The 16284-nt window shown below is 41.7% G+C and overlaps 1 protein-coding gene across 2 annotated transcripts in view; it reads left to right on the top strand.

Annotated features, from left to right (window-relative positions):
- The window catches only part of LOC108239520 (ephrin type-A receptor 4-A), a 29543-nt gene extending 13623 nt beyond the window's left edge, over positions 1–15920 (top strand). Inside the window, exons 6-20 of one of the 2 annotated variants that reach the window (XM_017422273.3) lie at positions 3268–3423; positions 4045–4572; positions 6673–6797; positions 6939–7098; positions 8168–8279; positions 8984–9042; positions 9244–9357; positions 9455–9640; positions 9721–9782; positions 9962–10171; positions 11279–11455; positions 12956–13143; positions 13316–13501; positions 14859–14988; positions 15074–15920. In XM_017422273.3, the coding sequence (XP_017277762.1) occupies positions 3268–3423; positions 4045–4572; positions 6673–6797; positions 6939–7098; positions 8168–8279; positions 8984–9042; positions 9244–9357; positions 9455–9640; positions 9721–9782; positions 9962–10171; positions 11279–11455; positions 12956–13143; positions 13316–13501; positions 14859–14976 (2381 nt within the window). In that variant the 3' untranslated portion in view covers positions 14977–14988; positions 15074–15920. Of the gene's footprint in view, positions 1–3267; positions 3424–4044; positions 4573–6672; positions 6798–6938; positions 7099–8167; positions 8280–8983; positions 9043–9243; positions 9358–9454; positions 9641–9720; positions 9783–9961; positions 10172–11278; positions 11456–12955; positions 13144–13315; positions 13502–14858 lie in introns of both variants that reach the window. The other variant, XM_017422272.3, reaches the window with a different exon arrangement.
- The last annotated feature ends 364 nt before the right edge of the window (positions 15921–16284 follow it).

Here is a 16284-nt window from a genome sequence, read left to right as displayed (position 1 = left end):
GGGGGGAGGGGGTGGCTGCCGCTGGTGGAGAGGTTGATGTGCGCCTGATAGGGAGGGGGGGTTATTGTTAGAGCCCCTTTTCAGATGGTAATGTTCACACTGTTGGATTTGGGTAGGCACACACACTCACCATTTAAACCTCTGAAATTTAAACCAGTTTATGTGAGTTCTTGATTTTAGTCAAACATAAAGCAGGCGCTTCCGCTCAGTGCATTCCTGAGGCTTGGGATACAGAGTCTAAAATGCACCTTACCTTAAAAACTAAAGATAATTTTATCACACAGGAAGTTGTAAGTCCCAGTAATGTTTTTATACATGAGTAATTGACAAGTCTTATGTTTTATCTCCAACATTTTTGTGGGTTTTAATTAAAAAGGGCATGACCCCAGGGATAAATGGTCTTCCTTTTCCTTGTGTCACAGTATATCAATTTACCCATCCATCAATCCATCCCTGCCTTCATCCATCACACAGACAGGTGTCAGACTGGACCAGTCAGGGGTACTTCCTCCGTTTCCACCCCTTTGCTGGGCAGGAACAAGGGATGATGACAGATAACATGGGGTCAAGGAGAATCCACACACACACCCTCACGCACATGCATGGCTACAGTGTGCCGCTGCATTTGCATTTTAGGTAGCAGAAGAATGCATATGCAAATGAAGACAATGCTGATAATAATCAAAGGGCACCTTCCCCTCCATGTCTCCCTCCTCCTCCTCCTCCTCCTCATTTTTGTCTTTTTCTCCTCACCTCTTTATCTCCCAGTCCTCATCTGCCTTTGTGTGTGTGTGTGTGTGTGTGTGTGTGTTGTCTCTTCCACTCCACCTTCCTCATCTTTTTACAATCTGCAAACAGCTGATTTCAGTGTAATTATTGTCCTTTTCTGACAGGTAGAATATTAATGAGACACACACACACAGACACACACATGCACTCATGCTCAAGTTTTCTCCTTGCAGGATCAGTATCTGTGTATCTGTCCCCACTTTAGTTGTCAAACTCAGGCTCTTCTTGCGCGGCCTTCGGTAGCGTAGGGTTAATGTTGGGTTAATGACACCCTCATGAGCTCTTATTCCAGGTCACCAGCACTCAACCCCCCCTGTCAAAACCAGAGCTAAAGAAGACACAAAAGGCTACAGAAAACAGAAAGAATAGAGACATGAGAGGGCGTTGACAGAAGTTTGTGGCTTCAAATACTTTTCTTTCTTTTAATCCTTCCACGATTGGAAGGGACAGAGACAAAGGCAGTGTGTTAGCCCCCTGGCATTCTTCTTGAGTCCTGTAATCAACCTCGAAGTCCTCAACAGTTCAAACACTTCTCCATTCCTCTGTTTTTCCCCCAACTGTGGCTTACTTCCTAACACAGAGGGTTGCAAACAAAGGAATGTGCCGAACAGCTGCACAACAAAAATACTGCATTTTTTCTCTCACCTGCTCGTATCATCTGACACAATTTGATGAATCATTCAGAGATGAAAGCTGCTCTTATCAGCTGTAAATGTGTTTATGATTTTACAGGTTTCGGCTGCGTGGTGTTGTTTTGCGTGCGGCCCCGTTTATGCTGGTATCAATGTGGAGCTATGAATGAAGCTTCAAAGCCACTCTCCGTGGCTCGACACTTGGAGAGGAGAGGGTTATGCGGAGATGCAGCCAGCACGTGAGAGTTATCAGAGACACAAAGAGCGATAAGTGGAGGTCGAAGAGGAAGTGCAGAGGGAGCGAATGAGGGAGATTGTGAGATGTGAAAGGGAGGGCGAACAAGTGTGTGAAAGAGCAAATCTGTGGAGGCTCACGCAGATGGGGCAGGATGGTTGGTCTGAGTAGATTACAGAGGAGACTTCCTCCCTCTCATTTACTGATGAGAGCGTCATAAAGCACCCTGACACTTCTGCGCACACTGCATCATTCCCACATTCCTATTTGCTCCCACTGGGATGTCTCTGTGTGCCTTGGAGATGTGAAAAGGTTGTGGGGACAAAAAAAAAGGATGGGACCGGGAAAGACGGTGGGATCGAGACTGAATAGGAAGTGATGATGAAAGGGAAGGTGTTGAAAAGACTCTTAGCAGAAACAAACGAAGGATTTTCCTCTGAAATTAAACACGCAAATAAAAATTGCTCTGAACCGCCGAGCTTCGCCGTCTCTTTCTGCTCCACCAGTGGATGTCAAGCAGTATAATTATGCACTCATTTATTGCATTGTTGCTCTGTCAATGCATGAACTCCTCAGTCTACAGATAGAAGATCCTCACACACCCCCACCCCCCATCTCCCTGTCACTCTCTCTCTTTCTCTGTTTCTCCTCTTTCTTATATTTAAATGTCAGTTATGTTTGTGTGGGCTGTCGGCACTCGGGAGTTTTGATGTATTCGGTTCCAGTGTTTCTGTTCTCTGTGTGTGAGTGGGAGCTGATCAGTAAATGTTCGTTTAGGTGTTTCTTTCTTCGCTCATCAAAATTCAAGATAAAAGAAGTCAGAGTGCCCCTCCCCCCCGCGCTATAGCTTTGTCTCACTTAGTATCTTTCTTTACAGTTGTTTGTCCTTGAGTCCTAATGCTGCATATGCTGATTAACATTTTGTTCAGACTCAGTAAGCAATCAATACAGGAGACAGCAAAGACTTTATCAAGAGTCAGTGACCTTATTTCAGACTGACTGCACTGCTCAAAACTTGGATCTTACTCAGGGTGACACCAGAATGTCTTCTAAGGAGGAGACAGGAGTCCACTAATAATCTTGGGTCGGCGCACTAAAACCAAATGCCAAAACAGAATTTCAGAAGTTTAATTTTGCTGTTGTCATATTTAGGCTACTTGAAAATTACTCCAATATGAGAGGGAGGGAGGGAATCGCCCTCCCGTATTGTGTATTGGCCTTTTTTGGTTTTGTTTTGCTTTTTTGCAGTTGTAATTCACAGTTGACATGAATAAGACCAGCACAATCCCTACTGCATAGCATGTGTTGGGGATGACTCTCAGCTACCACCACACCAAATTTTAGCTCAATGTCTGTAAAACTGACAGAGTTATTGACATGTTTGTGTTGCTAAGGTCCGTTGGTGGCGGCCATCTTGAATTAGGTTTATTCTAAATGTTAATCAGCTGTAGATGATTCCATCTGATGCCGTACTTTCTGGGAGTTTCTTTAAAATATTTACTGAAAATGAACTCATCATGAATGCCTCTCCTAAAGTTTGGATTGCTGTTGTTTTATTTATTTATTTAACACACGAGAGTCACACATTGTTTTCATTCCATCTCTCTGCAGCCTGTTCTGCTGGTTTCTATAAGGCCAAGTCTTCAGATGCCGAGTGCTCCAAGTGCCCTCCTCACAGCCACTCACTCAGAGACGGCGCCAATGTTTGCGAGTGCCACATGGGATTCTTCCGTGCTGACGCTGACCCCCCCTCCATGGCCTGTACCCGTAAGAGCACAGACCCAGACACACACGCATAAACAGTTAACACAGAAGCAAAAACACTGACAATGGGTGTGCGCAATTTTCACCAATAAAAGGAAAGAGCACGGTCATTGTTTTGCAAACTCTCTATCTCGTCCGAACAGGAGGCGACACAAACGTGTCTGAATGCCACCCCTGTTTCATGATCCCATTACTTATGACTAAGCCCCCATCTACATCCTGTCTGGCAGTGATAACTGAAGACATTGAGGGGAGAATAAATGTCCTCAATCTCTCTCTAAGTCTGTGCCATAGATTTGGAGACCACGGTCTGTGTGTCTTAAACTTAATTATGCCTATATACAGCACATGGTTTCCTCTCGCCTGGGAAACAAAAAAGAAAACACACACAGAATCTATCTCACACTGAAAAATTAAATACCACGGAAGAAAATAACCAAACCGACAAACACATTTCAGACCCACATGGTTTTCAGCTTCATGTTTACAGATGTTTACATGCCAGAGCAAGAACACATCCACACACAAAAACAAACTCTCGATTTTCTTATTCTTCCACTTTTTTATGTGATGTGTGCATATATGTGGTTAGTTTATGCTTACGTTAACCACTTTTGTCCTCAGAGCCACCATCAGCACCGCAGCAGCTCATCTCTGTGGTGAATGAGACATCGGTGGTCTTGGAGTGGGCGCCCCCTCGTCGACTGGGAGGAAGAAGTGACACCAGTTACAGTCTGGAGTGTCTGATCTGTCAAACCGGGAGCCACGCTCAGACTGACAGTCGAACTTTACAGAGGAATCGCTCTGTTTCCCAGCCTGAGGTTCAACACGGTGGAGTAGGAATGCAGTCAGACCAGGGGATTGTGGGACCTGAAGTCCAATTAGGCAGAGGGGTTCTCCAGAGCAGACCTGGAGAATATCCCTGGCCCGGTTCTGACTCCATCTCCAGCGCTCAGCTCTGCCTGCCCTGCGGCTCAGACGTGCTCTTTTCTCCAGGCCAGGCCGGCCTGCAGACCACCAGGGTGGTGGTGAGCAAGCTCAGGGCCCACACGCACTACACTTTTATTGTCCACGCCCGTAACGGGGTTTCCCAAGTCAGCGGTGCAGGGGCGTCACCAAGCGTTTCTGTCAGAGTCACCACCAACCAAGCAGGTGAGGAGGAGAGGTGCTGTGTGTGATTGTTGAGTACAGAAACAAAACAAAATGTGCTTATAGACGTGTTCTGAAAGTGGGTCAGCTGAATACAAACTGCTGCTTGGTGCACAAGGGCCCGCAGGGAGGCAAGGTCCCACGAGTAATGGTCAAAGCTGTTGTAGCATGAAATGCACAAGCTCTGGATATCTGTGTACATGATAGATGCAATTATCCACCACAAGGAAAATAATGGGGGTTTATTCATTGAAGTGTCAAATATTTGAGCTTGTTTTAACATAGACTTTTTGTTTATATTTAAACATTATTCTTAAAAAAAATAAAACATCAATGGAATAGTTCAAATTGTCTGAAGTGATGTTTTGCAGAAAGGTTGTAAATAAAAAATATCATACCTGTTGTAGATAACGCTTCAAACAATGTCAGTTTGGAGAAAAAAAAATGATGGATTGAAGAGCTAGCCTCTATTTCAAAAGGGGGCCAAGATTAAAATGGATTTCTGTCATTATGAAACGACTGTAATTTAAAAATAGATAGAGCACTTCAAGCAAACACTATTTTACAATCCTATACACCACCATCAATTTTGCATTCCGCTGTTATTTTGGTATATATCTCTCCTACAGTTTGGACGGCTTTATTAGAAGTGCTACAGCTAGCTGCTGTTGCTGTTATTTGCACTTGCAAGTAAGCAGATAACTGTATTGTAAAACTGGTGGCAGTGTAAATGTTTATAAAAGAGTATTTGCAGAAACTGCTTTGAAATAAGTGAGATTGGAGTTGTTTTAAGACAGCAGCAATCCACTTTGGCCTCCTTGGTCGGACTAGCCGATAGCGTTTAGCTGATTCTCCAAACTATCTAAGTGCAGTTTATGCACAAACAGTGCAACCAATTACAGCCCAGTTTAATCCAAGTTACTCCAGTTAATTCCAATTTTGTGATCTCCAATTCAATTCAGCTGCAATACAGTTTAGTTTCATACAGGCAGAGTCAGTACTAGTAATTATAAAATGTTAATTCATTAAAAAAAATATCTGGCTCAGGAAACCAATGGATTGCAAAAAAAAAAAAAGAAAAAAAATTGATTCCAAGCCCTTTGTCCTAAAATGCACAGGGCAGCATCTGACAGCAGGGAAGGGAAAACTCCCTCTGCAGTGATATCCTCTGTACATTTGATTTTTATTTGCTCTTTTTCCTGCCCTCTCTCCATTGGTAACTGTTGGCTCGTACTATCACTGTTGTAGTTGCCATAGTTATTACTCTGTCCTCCTACACTTAACAGCAACTGAATTAATTATAGGGCTGCTCTCAAGAGGATGCCGAAGTATTCTGAAAACTGTAAATCACTGACTTCAATACAAATAGACCAAACTGGTAGACGGGACCAATAGAGAGAATAAAAATCAAATCAGACCACTCAGTTGCAGAATAATAGAACCGCATATTATTGAGATTTGACAGCATTCCTAAAGTTTTCTTGTTCTCAACCACAGAAATATTTGAAGAAAATCACTCACTTTTTATGAAGTGTTTCATTTTACTTGTGAAGGAGTCAGCTGGTGTGTGGCGTTCCTTGCACATACACCCTATTAGTTTTTAGTGTGTGTGTGTGTGTGTGTTTTACATCTGCTTTCGCACTCTGTTACATCTCAAGTGTCATTGCTTTTAGTCTTAAGGGTGGCATTTGGGCACCAGCACACCTGCTTAGTTCCAGGTGCCCCGGGAAAAGAAGTTGCTGTGTGTGCACACCACGAGAGTCTGCCTGGGATGTGTCAGGTCCAGTCTGCGCTGCCATATGGTCCGATATCGTAAAAGCAGCCACAAATGAGGACAAATGCAAGGAAACTCAGACAAAATGGGGGGATGTGAAAGGAGGAGGAGAGGAGAATGAGACTTGCCTCTGTGGATTAGACTTGTCTCTGTGGAATATGATGTAGGTCACTCCTCAGGTACACTGGGTCAAAGGAACAAACAGGCGCAATACGGAGACTTTTTACTTCATTCTGGATCGGAAAACTATCATTTTGCAAACAGCATTAGAGCAAATATAGTAGGTCATTCTATAAACGAGTTGTGACTATTTATTTTCTACTCCTCAGCTCCTTCTCCAGTGTCATCCGTCCAAGTCACGGATGTCACCAGACACAGTTTGTCGTTGTCATGGCAACAGCCAGATCGACCAAACGGGGTCATCCTGGAATACGAGGTCAAGTTCTATGAAAAGGTGAGCTGCCCGCAGGTTAATGCAGCTCAGGTAGCTGCGGGGATGTCAATATGTTATGAAGCTGTTTGTACTTTTTTTGATTTCGAAGGTGGATTTTCTGTCAGGCACTGAAACCACTTTGTTTTTGTCCCATTTAATCAGGATCAGAGGGAGAGGTCCTACCGAATAATGAGGACCTTTTTACAGAGTGTCGATGTCACGGGTCTCAACCCCCTCACTGTTTACGTGTTTCATGTGCGTGCTCGCACAGCTGCTGGGTACGGAGAGTACAGTGCTCCGTTTGAATTCTCCACTAATTCAGGTAATTTGGACAGCAATGTTTGCGTGAAAAATCACTTTAAGGGGTAGTCCAGTCAACTTTGAAGTGATGTTTAGTCAAATAGTTATCGATAGTTAGTACCTTATCATCCATGACATCAGTCATAGAGCATGGGGAAAAAGAGGCAAAAGTCTTTGTTGTGCCTCTTTTGCGCCTATTTTACTCTTATTTTCTAATTCTTTCAAATCTACTAAAACATTGCTTGAAGTTGCAATTCCATCTTGTAAAGTTAGAAGTTTTGGGGTATTTCATTTGTATTTGGAAGTAAGAGTTTTAAACTTTCAACATAAAAAAACCCAACCTGAATGCTTTTTAAAGTCTGAATTCTGACTTGCCCCAATTTATAATTCCAACATGGCTGACTCTAAGTGTCAGACTGCAGTAATAAACTGTTTTATACACACAGCAGCTTTCTATTTAATTCAGAAGTTGGAACTTGGATTTGGGAATGATATCACTTCCCACCTAAAAGTGTTCCAGTTGCAAGTTGGAAAATCGGGATTTGCAAATGATCATTTAACCAGACTAACTGTGAGCAATATAAGCAGATAACATTTTATTTTCTACATTAATCTAATCTAAGACCATAGCAACTTGTTTGCTTTTAAAAGCAGTATGGTATTATCTGTGTGATTAAGGAGATACAAACTGCCAAAAAATACAAATACATTTTATTGCTGCAGCTATCAACTCATGTTGGCATTTAAAGTTGTGGCTGGTGAAAAACCTCCAACTTTCAAAGTCAGAATTCTGACTTCAGGGGGTGTTTCGGTTGATTTTTAGGACCTGGAACTCTAAAATACTGACTACTGAGTACAAATAGAACGCACCAACACGTCTATCAATTTGTGTTTTTTCATTAAATAAAGTTAATAGTAGTTACCGTGGTCACTGAGGAAACAATGAAGGCACCCTATTGGTTTTTCTGACTGGAACTGGAAGCTGATTAAATTGGCTACAACATTATTCCTAGATTGTAGTACTGATTTCCAGGCAAATGGAACGCAGCATTAGCTTATGGATGGTAATCTCCTTGTCTTTTGCTCATCAGATCCTTTCCCCCTGATTGGAGAAGGTGTTAACTCTGCCTTCCTGCTGCTGTCTGTCAGCGCCGTTGGAATTTTACTTCTCATATCTGTGGCTGTCTTCATCATTAGTCGCAGGTATACACAGACGCGTATACACGCACATGCACACTGGTTGTGATTTGTCTGGTTAAAATGTGTTTATCTGAACTACTGTCTTTGACCAAAATCCACACCCAGCACTCATCTTTGTACCAGCATTGTGTGGCAGAGTAACCTGCGCTGCCTGCAGCTTTTTTTGAAGGGGATTAGGAGGGAGACAGTGGTAATCCCTTTGTCCCTGATTTGTCATTAATGTCTTCAGCTTGTGTGTCAGTTTCCGCTGGCGTGCACACTCACATGCGCGTGCAGACGCCCACAGCCACACACACTCACACACGCTCGCACCTGCTCAGACACAAAGGTGGTTTTGACAGTTTCTTTGTTTAATAGAAAACACCTTTTATCTCTCTCTACCTGAGGCATCACCCTTCCTCCCCCCTCCGCCTGAAATGCTTTCATCTGGTCGTTCTGAGCTTCCCTGCAGCCCAACGCGCTCTGTTCTCTTTGTCATTGCTTTCTGTTGCAGCAAAAAAAAAAACTCACAAAACCAAAACTGAGGAAAATCCCTCAGAAAGAGAAGAGAAGTAAAATATGTGACGCGTTTGTTTTTGTCACCACTTAAGTGTAAAAAATGTAACAAACATATGAGAAGTAAAGGGGGAAATGTGACAGGAATCCCCAGACAGTCCTGCTCGTCTTCTTTGCCTCTGTGTTAAAAGTCGTTTGTTTTGTCTCATTAGGAGGAGCAAGTACAGTAAAACAAAGCAGGACTCAGAGGAGGAGAAGCATCTGAACCCAGGTACTGCACGTACACAAAGATGGATAGATGCTCTTTTCTTTCTTTTCTAGCAGATACTCCTTCACACATCGAACGCACACTCTTTTCAAAAACACTTACATAACATATGCAGTTATACAAGTCCTTTTTCTCACCCTCCTCTGCATCCCGCCTTCTCCTCCCTCGCTTCCTGTCCACTCCCGCCTTCGCTATCCCTGGCAGGAGTCAAAATCTACGTGGACCCGTTCACCTACGAGGACCCAGACCAGGCCATCCACGAGTTTGCCAAAGAGATCGATGTCAGCGGTATTCATATCGAGAAGGTTATTGGCATAGGTAGGTACCCGGCTTTGGCACTCGGACGCGCACAAGCCCACACGCACACATGCTCGCCTGGCGCTGACGCTGTCGTTCACTGTGCGTGATTGTGTAGGAGAGTTTGGGGAGGTGTGCAGCGGACGGCTGCGCATGCAGGGGAAGAGGGAGATCTACGTGGCCATCAAGAGCCTGAAGGCGGGATACTCGGACAAACAGAGGAGGGACTTCTTATCCGAGGCCTCCATCATGGGACAGTTCGACCACCCCAACATCATCAGGCTGGAGGGTGTCGTGACGAGATGTGAGTTGTGCCAATGTTCTGGTTTTAAAAGAAGGTGTGAGGTGCAGTTTGTCTTAATATTTATAACTTACCCTCTTTAGGCAAGCCATTGATGATCATCACAGAATACATGGAAAATGGATCCTTGGATGCGTTCCTTCGAGTAAGTAAACCTCACCGTTTTCTTTTATTAAACAAACACAAAACTACTTTTCAACGGCATATATTTTAAAGCTGACTATTTGTCTTTTAATAGATCAAACACAGTTATTTGTGATTGTGCTGGCTGTGGGCGCCGACGTTAACCTGCCCTTTCTTTTCGCCGCAATGTTAACATTTCAGAAACACGACGGCCAGTTCACAGTCATCCAGCTGATCGGCATGCTGCGTGGCATCGCCTCGGGGATGAAGTACCTCGCAGACATGAACTACGTTCACAGAGACCTGGCCGCTCGCAACATCCTGGTCAACAGCAACCTGGTGTGCAAGGTGTCAGACTTCGGCCTGAGTCGAGTTCTGGAGGACGACCCCGAGGCTGCCTACACAACGAGGGTAAGACCTGCAGAAAAAATCTGAACCAGGGGTGCCACCACGGGGGGCCAGGGGGACAAAGGCCTCCTTATAAAACACTCAGAGCACTAAAAGCTCTCACAAGAGCTTTGTTTTAAACCTTGGCATGCAAGGCGGCAGGCGATTCGCATTCTTTCAAAAATTGCTTGTTTCAGTTATGAATGTAAGAGAGGAGAGGACAAGCTTCAGTGAGTTGAGTAGTGATTTTGCTGTTCCCAGTTGTATTATCACCTGTAAATAAAAAATTTGAAGTAGGTCAACATCAGAAGGTGATTTTTTACCATACCTAATATGCAGTATTTTTAAATAGTCTAAATATGACAACAGTGGAAGAAAACTCCTGAAATTCTGTGACTTTTGGTTGTTCTGTGTCACAGTAAGACTACCAGCGGGCCCAAAACTGGCCACCCCTTTAAAAACGTTCTGAAGGCGCCCCTGATCTGAACATGAACAACACATCTTTGTTTTTGTGATAAACTTTATTGCAAATTCATTATTCTTTATCGCGCAAATATTTACAAGTTGTCCTGTTTCGTTTTCACACACGAGTTCACACGTACTTCGGCGCTGCCAAAGATGTGTGAGTAATTGAAACCACTTCTATGCTGGAGTTTTGTTAAACGCAAGAATACATTTTGGAGTGTGCGATTATTGGAAATGCAGAAATGCATCAATCACAGTTTTCTTGGATGGTTCTGATTTCCCACTTCGTCCTGTCGATTTCCATTTCTCCCTAAGAACAATAAATAATGCCATACAAAATTGTTTATTTCTGGTTGAATTAAATAATTTGCTGATATGAAATATGCTGATTCCACTACAAATTAGCTGCTTTCACAGACTGGAAAACAGCCAAACTGTTTGCTGCTTAGCTACGGTGCGTTCTCTGACTGGAAACATATTAAGTGTTAGATTTGCCAGTCACCAATCAAGGTCAAAAACATCCAATTCTCAGCAGTAGCTTATTAATTAGTGCATTCTTAGCTGAATGTCTTCTGCAATAGGAAAAAAAATAACAAGGGAATTGAGAAAATCCATGATCTAAAAATAATCCAGTTATCCAATCAAGCTGTTCTGCTGCTGTTTCAGGAGGCTACTGGCTCCTATCTTTCCCCTGGAGGGAAGATCCCCATCAGATGGACGGCTCCAGAGGCCATAGCCTACAGGAAGTTCACCACAGCCAGCGATGTGTGGAGCTACGGTATCGTCATGTGGGAGGTGGTTTCATATGGAGAGAGACCTTACTGGGACATGAACAACCAAGACGTGAGTCATTTTTCCACCACCTTACAAACAGATTTAAAAAGACATGACTGTCCCATCGAGATCTCATTTCAACATCTGTAAATCACTCATCATTACTCACTTCCTCTAAGCACAATTCTGCATGTTGTAATCTTTTAGCATTGAAACGAAACATGTACTGTTCTTTGCTCATCAAAAGGGGGTTGGTATTAGCTAGTTTAAAAAGAGAAATAAATAAAATAAATCCTACAGTACGTATTTAATATATTTAAAAGGGAAATGGTTCTTTAGGTTCTGCGTGCTGCTCACTGTCTTTAAACTCTGCAGTTTAAAAAAGCTAACTTTGCTTTTAAATGGTATCGAAATGGCTCCAAACCAAGGCTTTTTGCACTTATTTAGTTCTTTGTCAAGAAAAAAATATGATTCTGGACAATATCTTAATAAATTTAGAGAAGTTGAAGTCTTTTTATCTTTGTATTGGTATTAAAATCTGGGAAAAAGCCCTCTTTAAGAATAAATTTTACTGTCCTAACAGTCTGGGGATGGTCAAAAAGCCACTATGGTAGATCAAAATTGTCAGTTTCATCTACAGCTGATGATTTTTCCTATTTAAGTCCTTTTTTAAGTTTTTTTTTGGAAGCAGCAGTGATCTTTTTATGTTTGTTTATTAGTTGCATTTTAGCTTACGTAGCGTCTTCGGTCTGACTGTGGGAGAAGTAGTCAGTGTGTGTCAACGCGTCACGCCTCATCAGCCTCCGATTTCAGAACATCAGCATGCTCTCTGAAATCACACACTGGGAAGCCATTGAGCTGCGTTTGTTTGCTTCATTGTTAACAAGGAAAGGCGACATAATGATGGGTCCTCCTTGGGGTATTGTAGCGTGATGCCTGTGTGAAAGTGGCTTTTGCTGAGCGAAACTCGGGCACATACACACATTTCACTGACAGACACAAGTCAGAAACCTGTTTTTTGAGTATTCTGCAGGTCTGAGTGAATAAGGTCAACGGCAGTTGATTGAACTCAGGAAGAAACAAAGAAAACAAAAAGGAATAAATAAACTCAGTTTTTTATATTGTTCAGTAGATGATTTCTCTGACAAAAGAACATAATTTACTGTATATGTGAAGTTTAAAACAATATGTTGTGACAACAAAGATTAGCCTATTTGTTGCACTACGATATACATTTTTATTTTTAGCGAAATTCTTTGCAGCTAATGGGTTGTTTTACAGTCTGTTGTTGTTCACAGCAAATTAATCTCAATGGAGTTAAAAATAGGTCAAAATTCATACTTTGTGTTTTATGCAATTACCATACATAAGTGTACTATCATTTAAAAAGTAAAGATGAACATAATGAACGATATGCATTAACATGTTAACATTGGCATCTGTTTTAAAACACGCCATTAATCCAGTTTCTGTGCTGTGCTAATGATTTTTTTAGATCTTGCTTTAAAATTTGAAAAAAAAAAATCAATTTAGTTAAGCAAGTAAATTCATCGTTTGTCCATCGTTTAGGTGATTAAAGCAATAGAGGAAGGCTACAGACTGCCCGCTCCCATGGACTGTCCTGTGGTGCTGCACCAGCTCATGCTGGATTGTTGGGAGAGGGACAGAGCGGAGAGACCCACTTTCAGCCAGATACTCAACATGTTGGATAAACTCATCCGTAATCCCGGAACGCTGCGCCGCACAGGAGGGGACAGGTACATCCGGCACACGTGACGAACACCCAAGGATATCATCTTAGAGGACAAGAAGCACATGCATGGACACATACAATCCCACAACTACTATTTATAAGTTTTAGAGTCATGTTTTCCCCCGTTAATTAGGATGTCATTCTACTGATTTGACTTGCTGTGTCTGATTTTACAGACCTTCAGGACCAATGCTGGAGTCCAGGGTGGGTTCAGAGGTGTGTGTGTCGGTTGTACCGGAGGTGTGTGTGCAGCAGTGGTCAGTGGGTGAGTGGCTACAGTCCATTGGGTTGGAGAGGTACAGAGACGTCCTCGCAGCTGCAGGATACACCAGCCTGGACAGCCTCCTAGCTCTCACACACCAGTAAGTTCTGATTTTTGAGCAGAGATTCTTACCTCGGCTACAGAAGACGTGGTGCTGATTGTCTGGGTTGTCTCTTAAACATTTAAAGCTTCTGCAGTCCAGCCTTAGGTCTGAATGTGGTCTATTTAGCTTTTTAACTTCCAACGTCTTTAAACTCTTCAAAAGAAAAAACCTTAAAGGGTACATGAGAGTAAAACTTTATGACTCAATTTGGTTTTATGTCCTAATTCTGTCATTTGTTTCTAATTGTAATGATTGTATTTCTAGTACTTTTATGTATTTTATTGTGAAGCACTTTGTGACTTAGATCTGTAAAATGTGTTTTATAAATAAACTTTACTTACTTACTAAAATTTCACTTAATTTCAAAATCTGCCATCAAGTCACACTTTTACAAACAATAGAAAAGAAAGAACCTGATCAACCCACGATGATGACAAACTAACTTTATATTACAATAAATGTTTGACATTAAATAGATTAAAGAGCTAAAGTTAAAATATAAGCGATTTCAACATAGGGATTAGTTTTTCCATATATTCCTTTCAACTTCAACAATATTTTGCAAGATTTTTACTTTAATCCTAATGACTTAACATGCTTGTCTGGATCTGTGTGCACAAGACATTGGGATCTTCCCAGCGGCTTTTAAACTGGTTTATCAACCGTCTATTAAAACGTTAAGAGAAAGAAAATAAATTTAGGTGATTTCTTATCGGGAATCTGGTGCAGTTTTTTTTTTTTAGTCCTTGTGGTCTCTGATTGATAAATTGTCCAAATGTGGATTACAGTGAATAGCTTTTTCTTATAAAACAACTGTCTGTTGTTATTTTTTCTTGCTCTGCTTGTGGTTTGCCTCCCAGTTTTCTTTATATGTTGTGTGCTATCACCACCTTTTAAGTGGGAGTTTTAATATTGCACATTCATTGCGGGCAAGTATGGTTTACACAGTCACTAGAATCTTGTCTACACGTGCTCATCCTCTGAGGTACCTGGTGAATCACTGTAAACAAGTACAGACTAATACATTAGGCCTTACTGCTTCATACAAGTAAAGCCCTGCTGTCAAATAATTCAATATTTCTGTATTTAAAAGAAGATTTAGTGTTTTTCTGTAATGGCACTCAAGCAGATGAAACCTAACAGTAAATGTATCAAAGAAGTATGCTCACAAATATCTTTTTTTATGATTGTAGCTTAATTAGATGCAACTATTTAAATATTTCAGGTAGTTTTAATGAATACCGGCTACATTGAGTAAAGTTTGCAAGTTTTCTGAAACTGGATGAAAACGTAAAAATCCCAGATGGTATACTTCGCAAACTGCGTCTGACCACATGTGTTTGTTCACCCACAGGGAGATGGACAGACTTGGAATAATCGCCCCTTCTCATCAGGACTTACTATTTGCCAGTGTTCAGCAAGAAATGTTGTCTCAGATGCAACACATGCAACACTCTATGGTTCCGGTCTGAGCTGGTGAACAGGTACAAGCCTGTATTTTTTTCTTTTTCTTTTTTTTTTTCTTTTTTTAAAGAGAAGATTTTCATTTACCTCATCTGTGCACTTTAGAGGAACTGTTCACAAGAGTGGGAATCCAAGGAGTTTTGAAGGAAAACACAAATACAGTGAGGAAAAGCAGAAAAAGAGAAAAGAGAGAGGAAAAAAAAAAAAAAGCAGCACTTTTGTGAACTTGCATCTTGTGGAGTTTTCTACAAAACCATGATCGGGACGTGGCCACAGATACACTTTCCGGGAGCTTAAACTGAAGCCTCGTCCTCTTTTTTTTTTTTTTTTAGCTGTTTTCTTCCTCTTTTTCTTATCTGTTTGGTGAAGGCTGACATGTGCATAAGCAGAATGGCTTCCAACTTATTTTCTTTTGCGCTTCACTTGAATTACATGTGTTTCTTTTTTAATTTTTTTGTTGTTGTTGTTATGATGTGTGTGTGTAAGAGAGAGTATATGTGTGTGTGTGTGCGGATTTTGTAGCATGAGTGCATTCAGCGTGAAATCTCCCTGTTAAGATGTCGGCTATCTTTAGGTAATCTTAATATGCAAATGTAAAGAGATAGTGGGAGAGCCCAGACAGAATGTATTATTTCAGTCTCTTACTGCTTTCATATGGAGGATTGTGCTAACATGATAAAAGTATGGTTTGATTGTATTTTTACTATTCTGTTTTGAATTTTTTTTGTTTCAGATTGTATGAATTATTGTTTTTGTTGATTAGCTGTTTAGCTCTAGAATGTCATCCACGTGTCTGTACATACGTCTCTTGTTTGAGGCAAAGAATTAGCTACTTGAAGCTTTTTGTTTATTTATGGTCCTTTTTTATCAAGTTTGTACATTGTAAAATAGAAACACTGAGGAGGTATTGTAATGAGTGCCATATTGCGTTGCAATAAATGCCAAACTCATCGATGGATGTTCTTTTTTGTGTGTGTGTTCAAACAGATAGATTATGCACCGCGATGTGTTTAATGTACGCCGTGTGCGATGTAAATTGCACAAAACATTTGAAGCGCTTTGTGTTATTAATTGAGGCAGAAGAGAGTGTCCTCTGTGAAAGCCGAGACAGAGTCAGAGGTTCCCATAACGAGGAAAACAAACCGTGGAAGCACACCCCGCTGAAACGCTGCCGGTGTAACGGCTCACAGCGATGGGGCTGAGTGTTTGTGGAGGGGAGAACAGACACAAAGGGAGGAAAGGGAAGAAAAAAGCAGGAGGGAGGGGGGAAAAAAGAGAGTTTGAATTAAAAGGAAGGAAAATTAGGAGTGGGCTGT

The sequence above is a fragment of the Kryptolebias marmoratus genome, linkage group LG20 (assembly GCF_001649575.2).
Source record: "Kryptolebias marmoratus isolate JLee-2015 linkage group LG20, ASM164957v2, whole genome shotgun sequence".
NCBI lineage: Eukaryota > Metazoa > Chordata > Actinopteri > Cyprinodontiformes > Rivulidae > Kryptolebias > Kryptolebias marmoratus.
The sequence above is the reverse complement of the archived record's forward strand: the minus strand, read 5'-3'. Positions and strand labels throughout refer to the sequence as shown.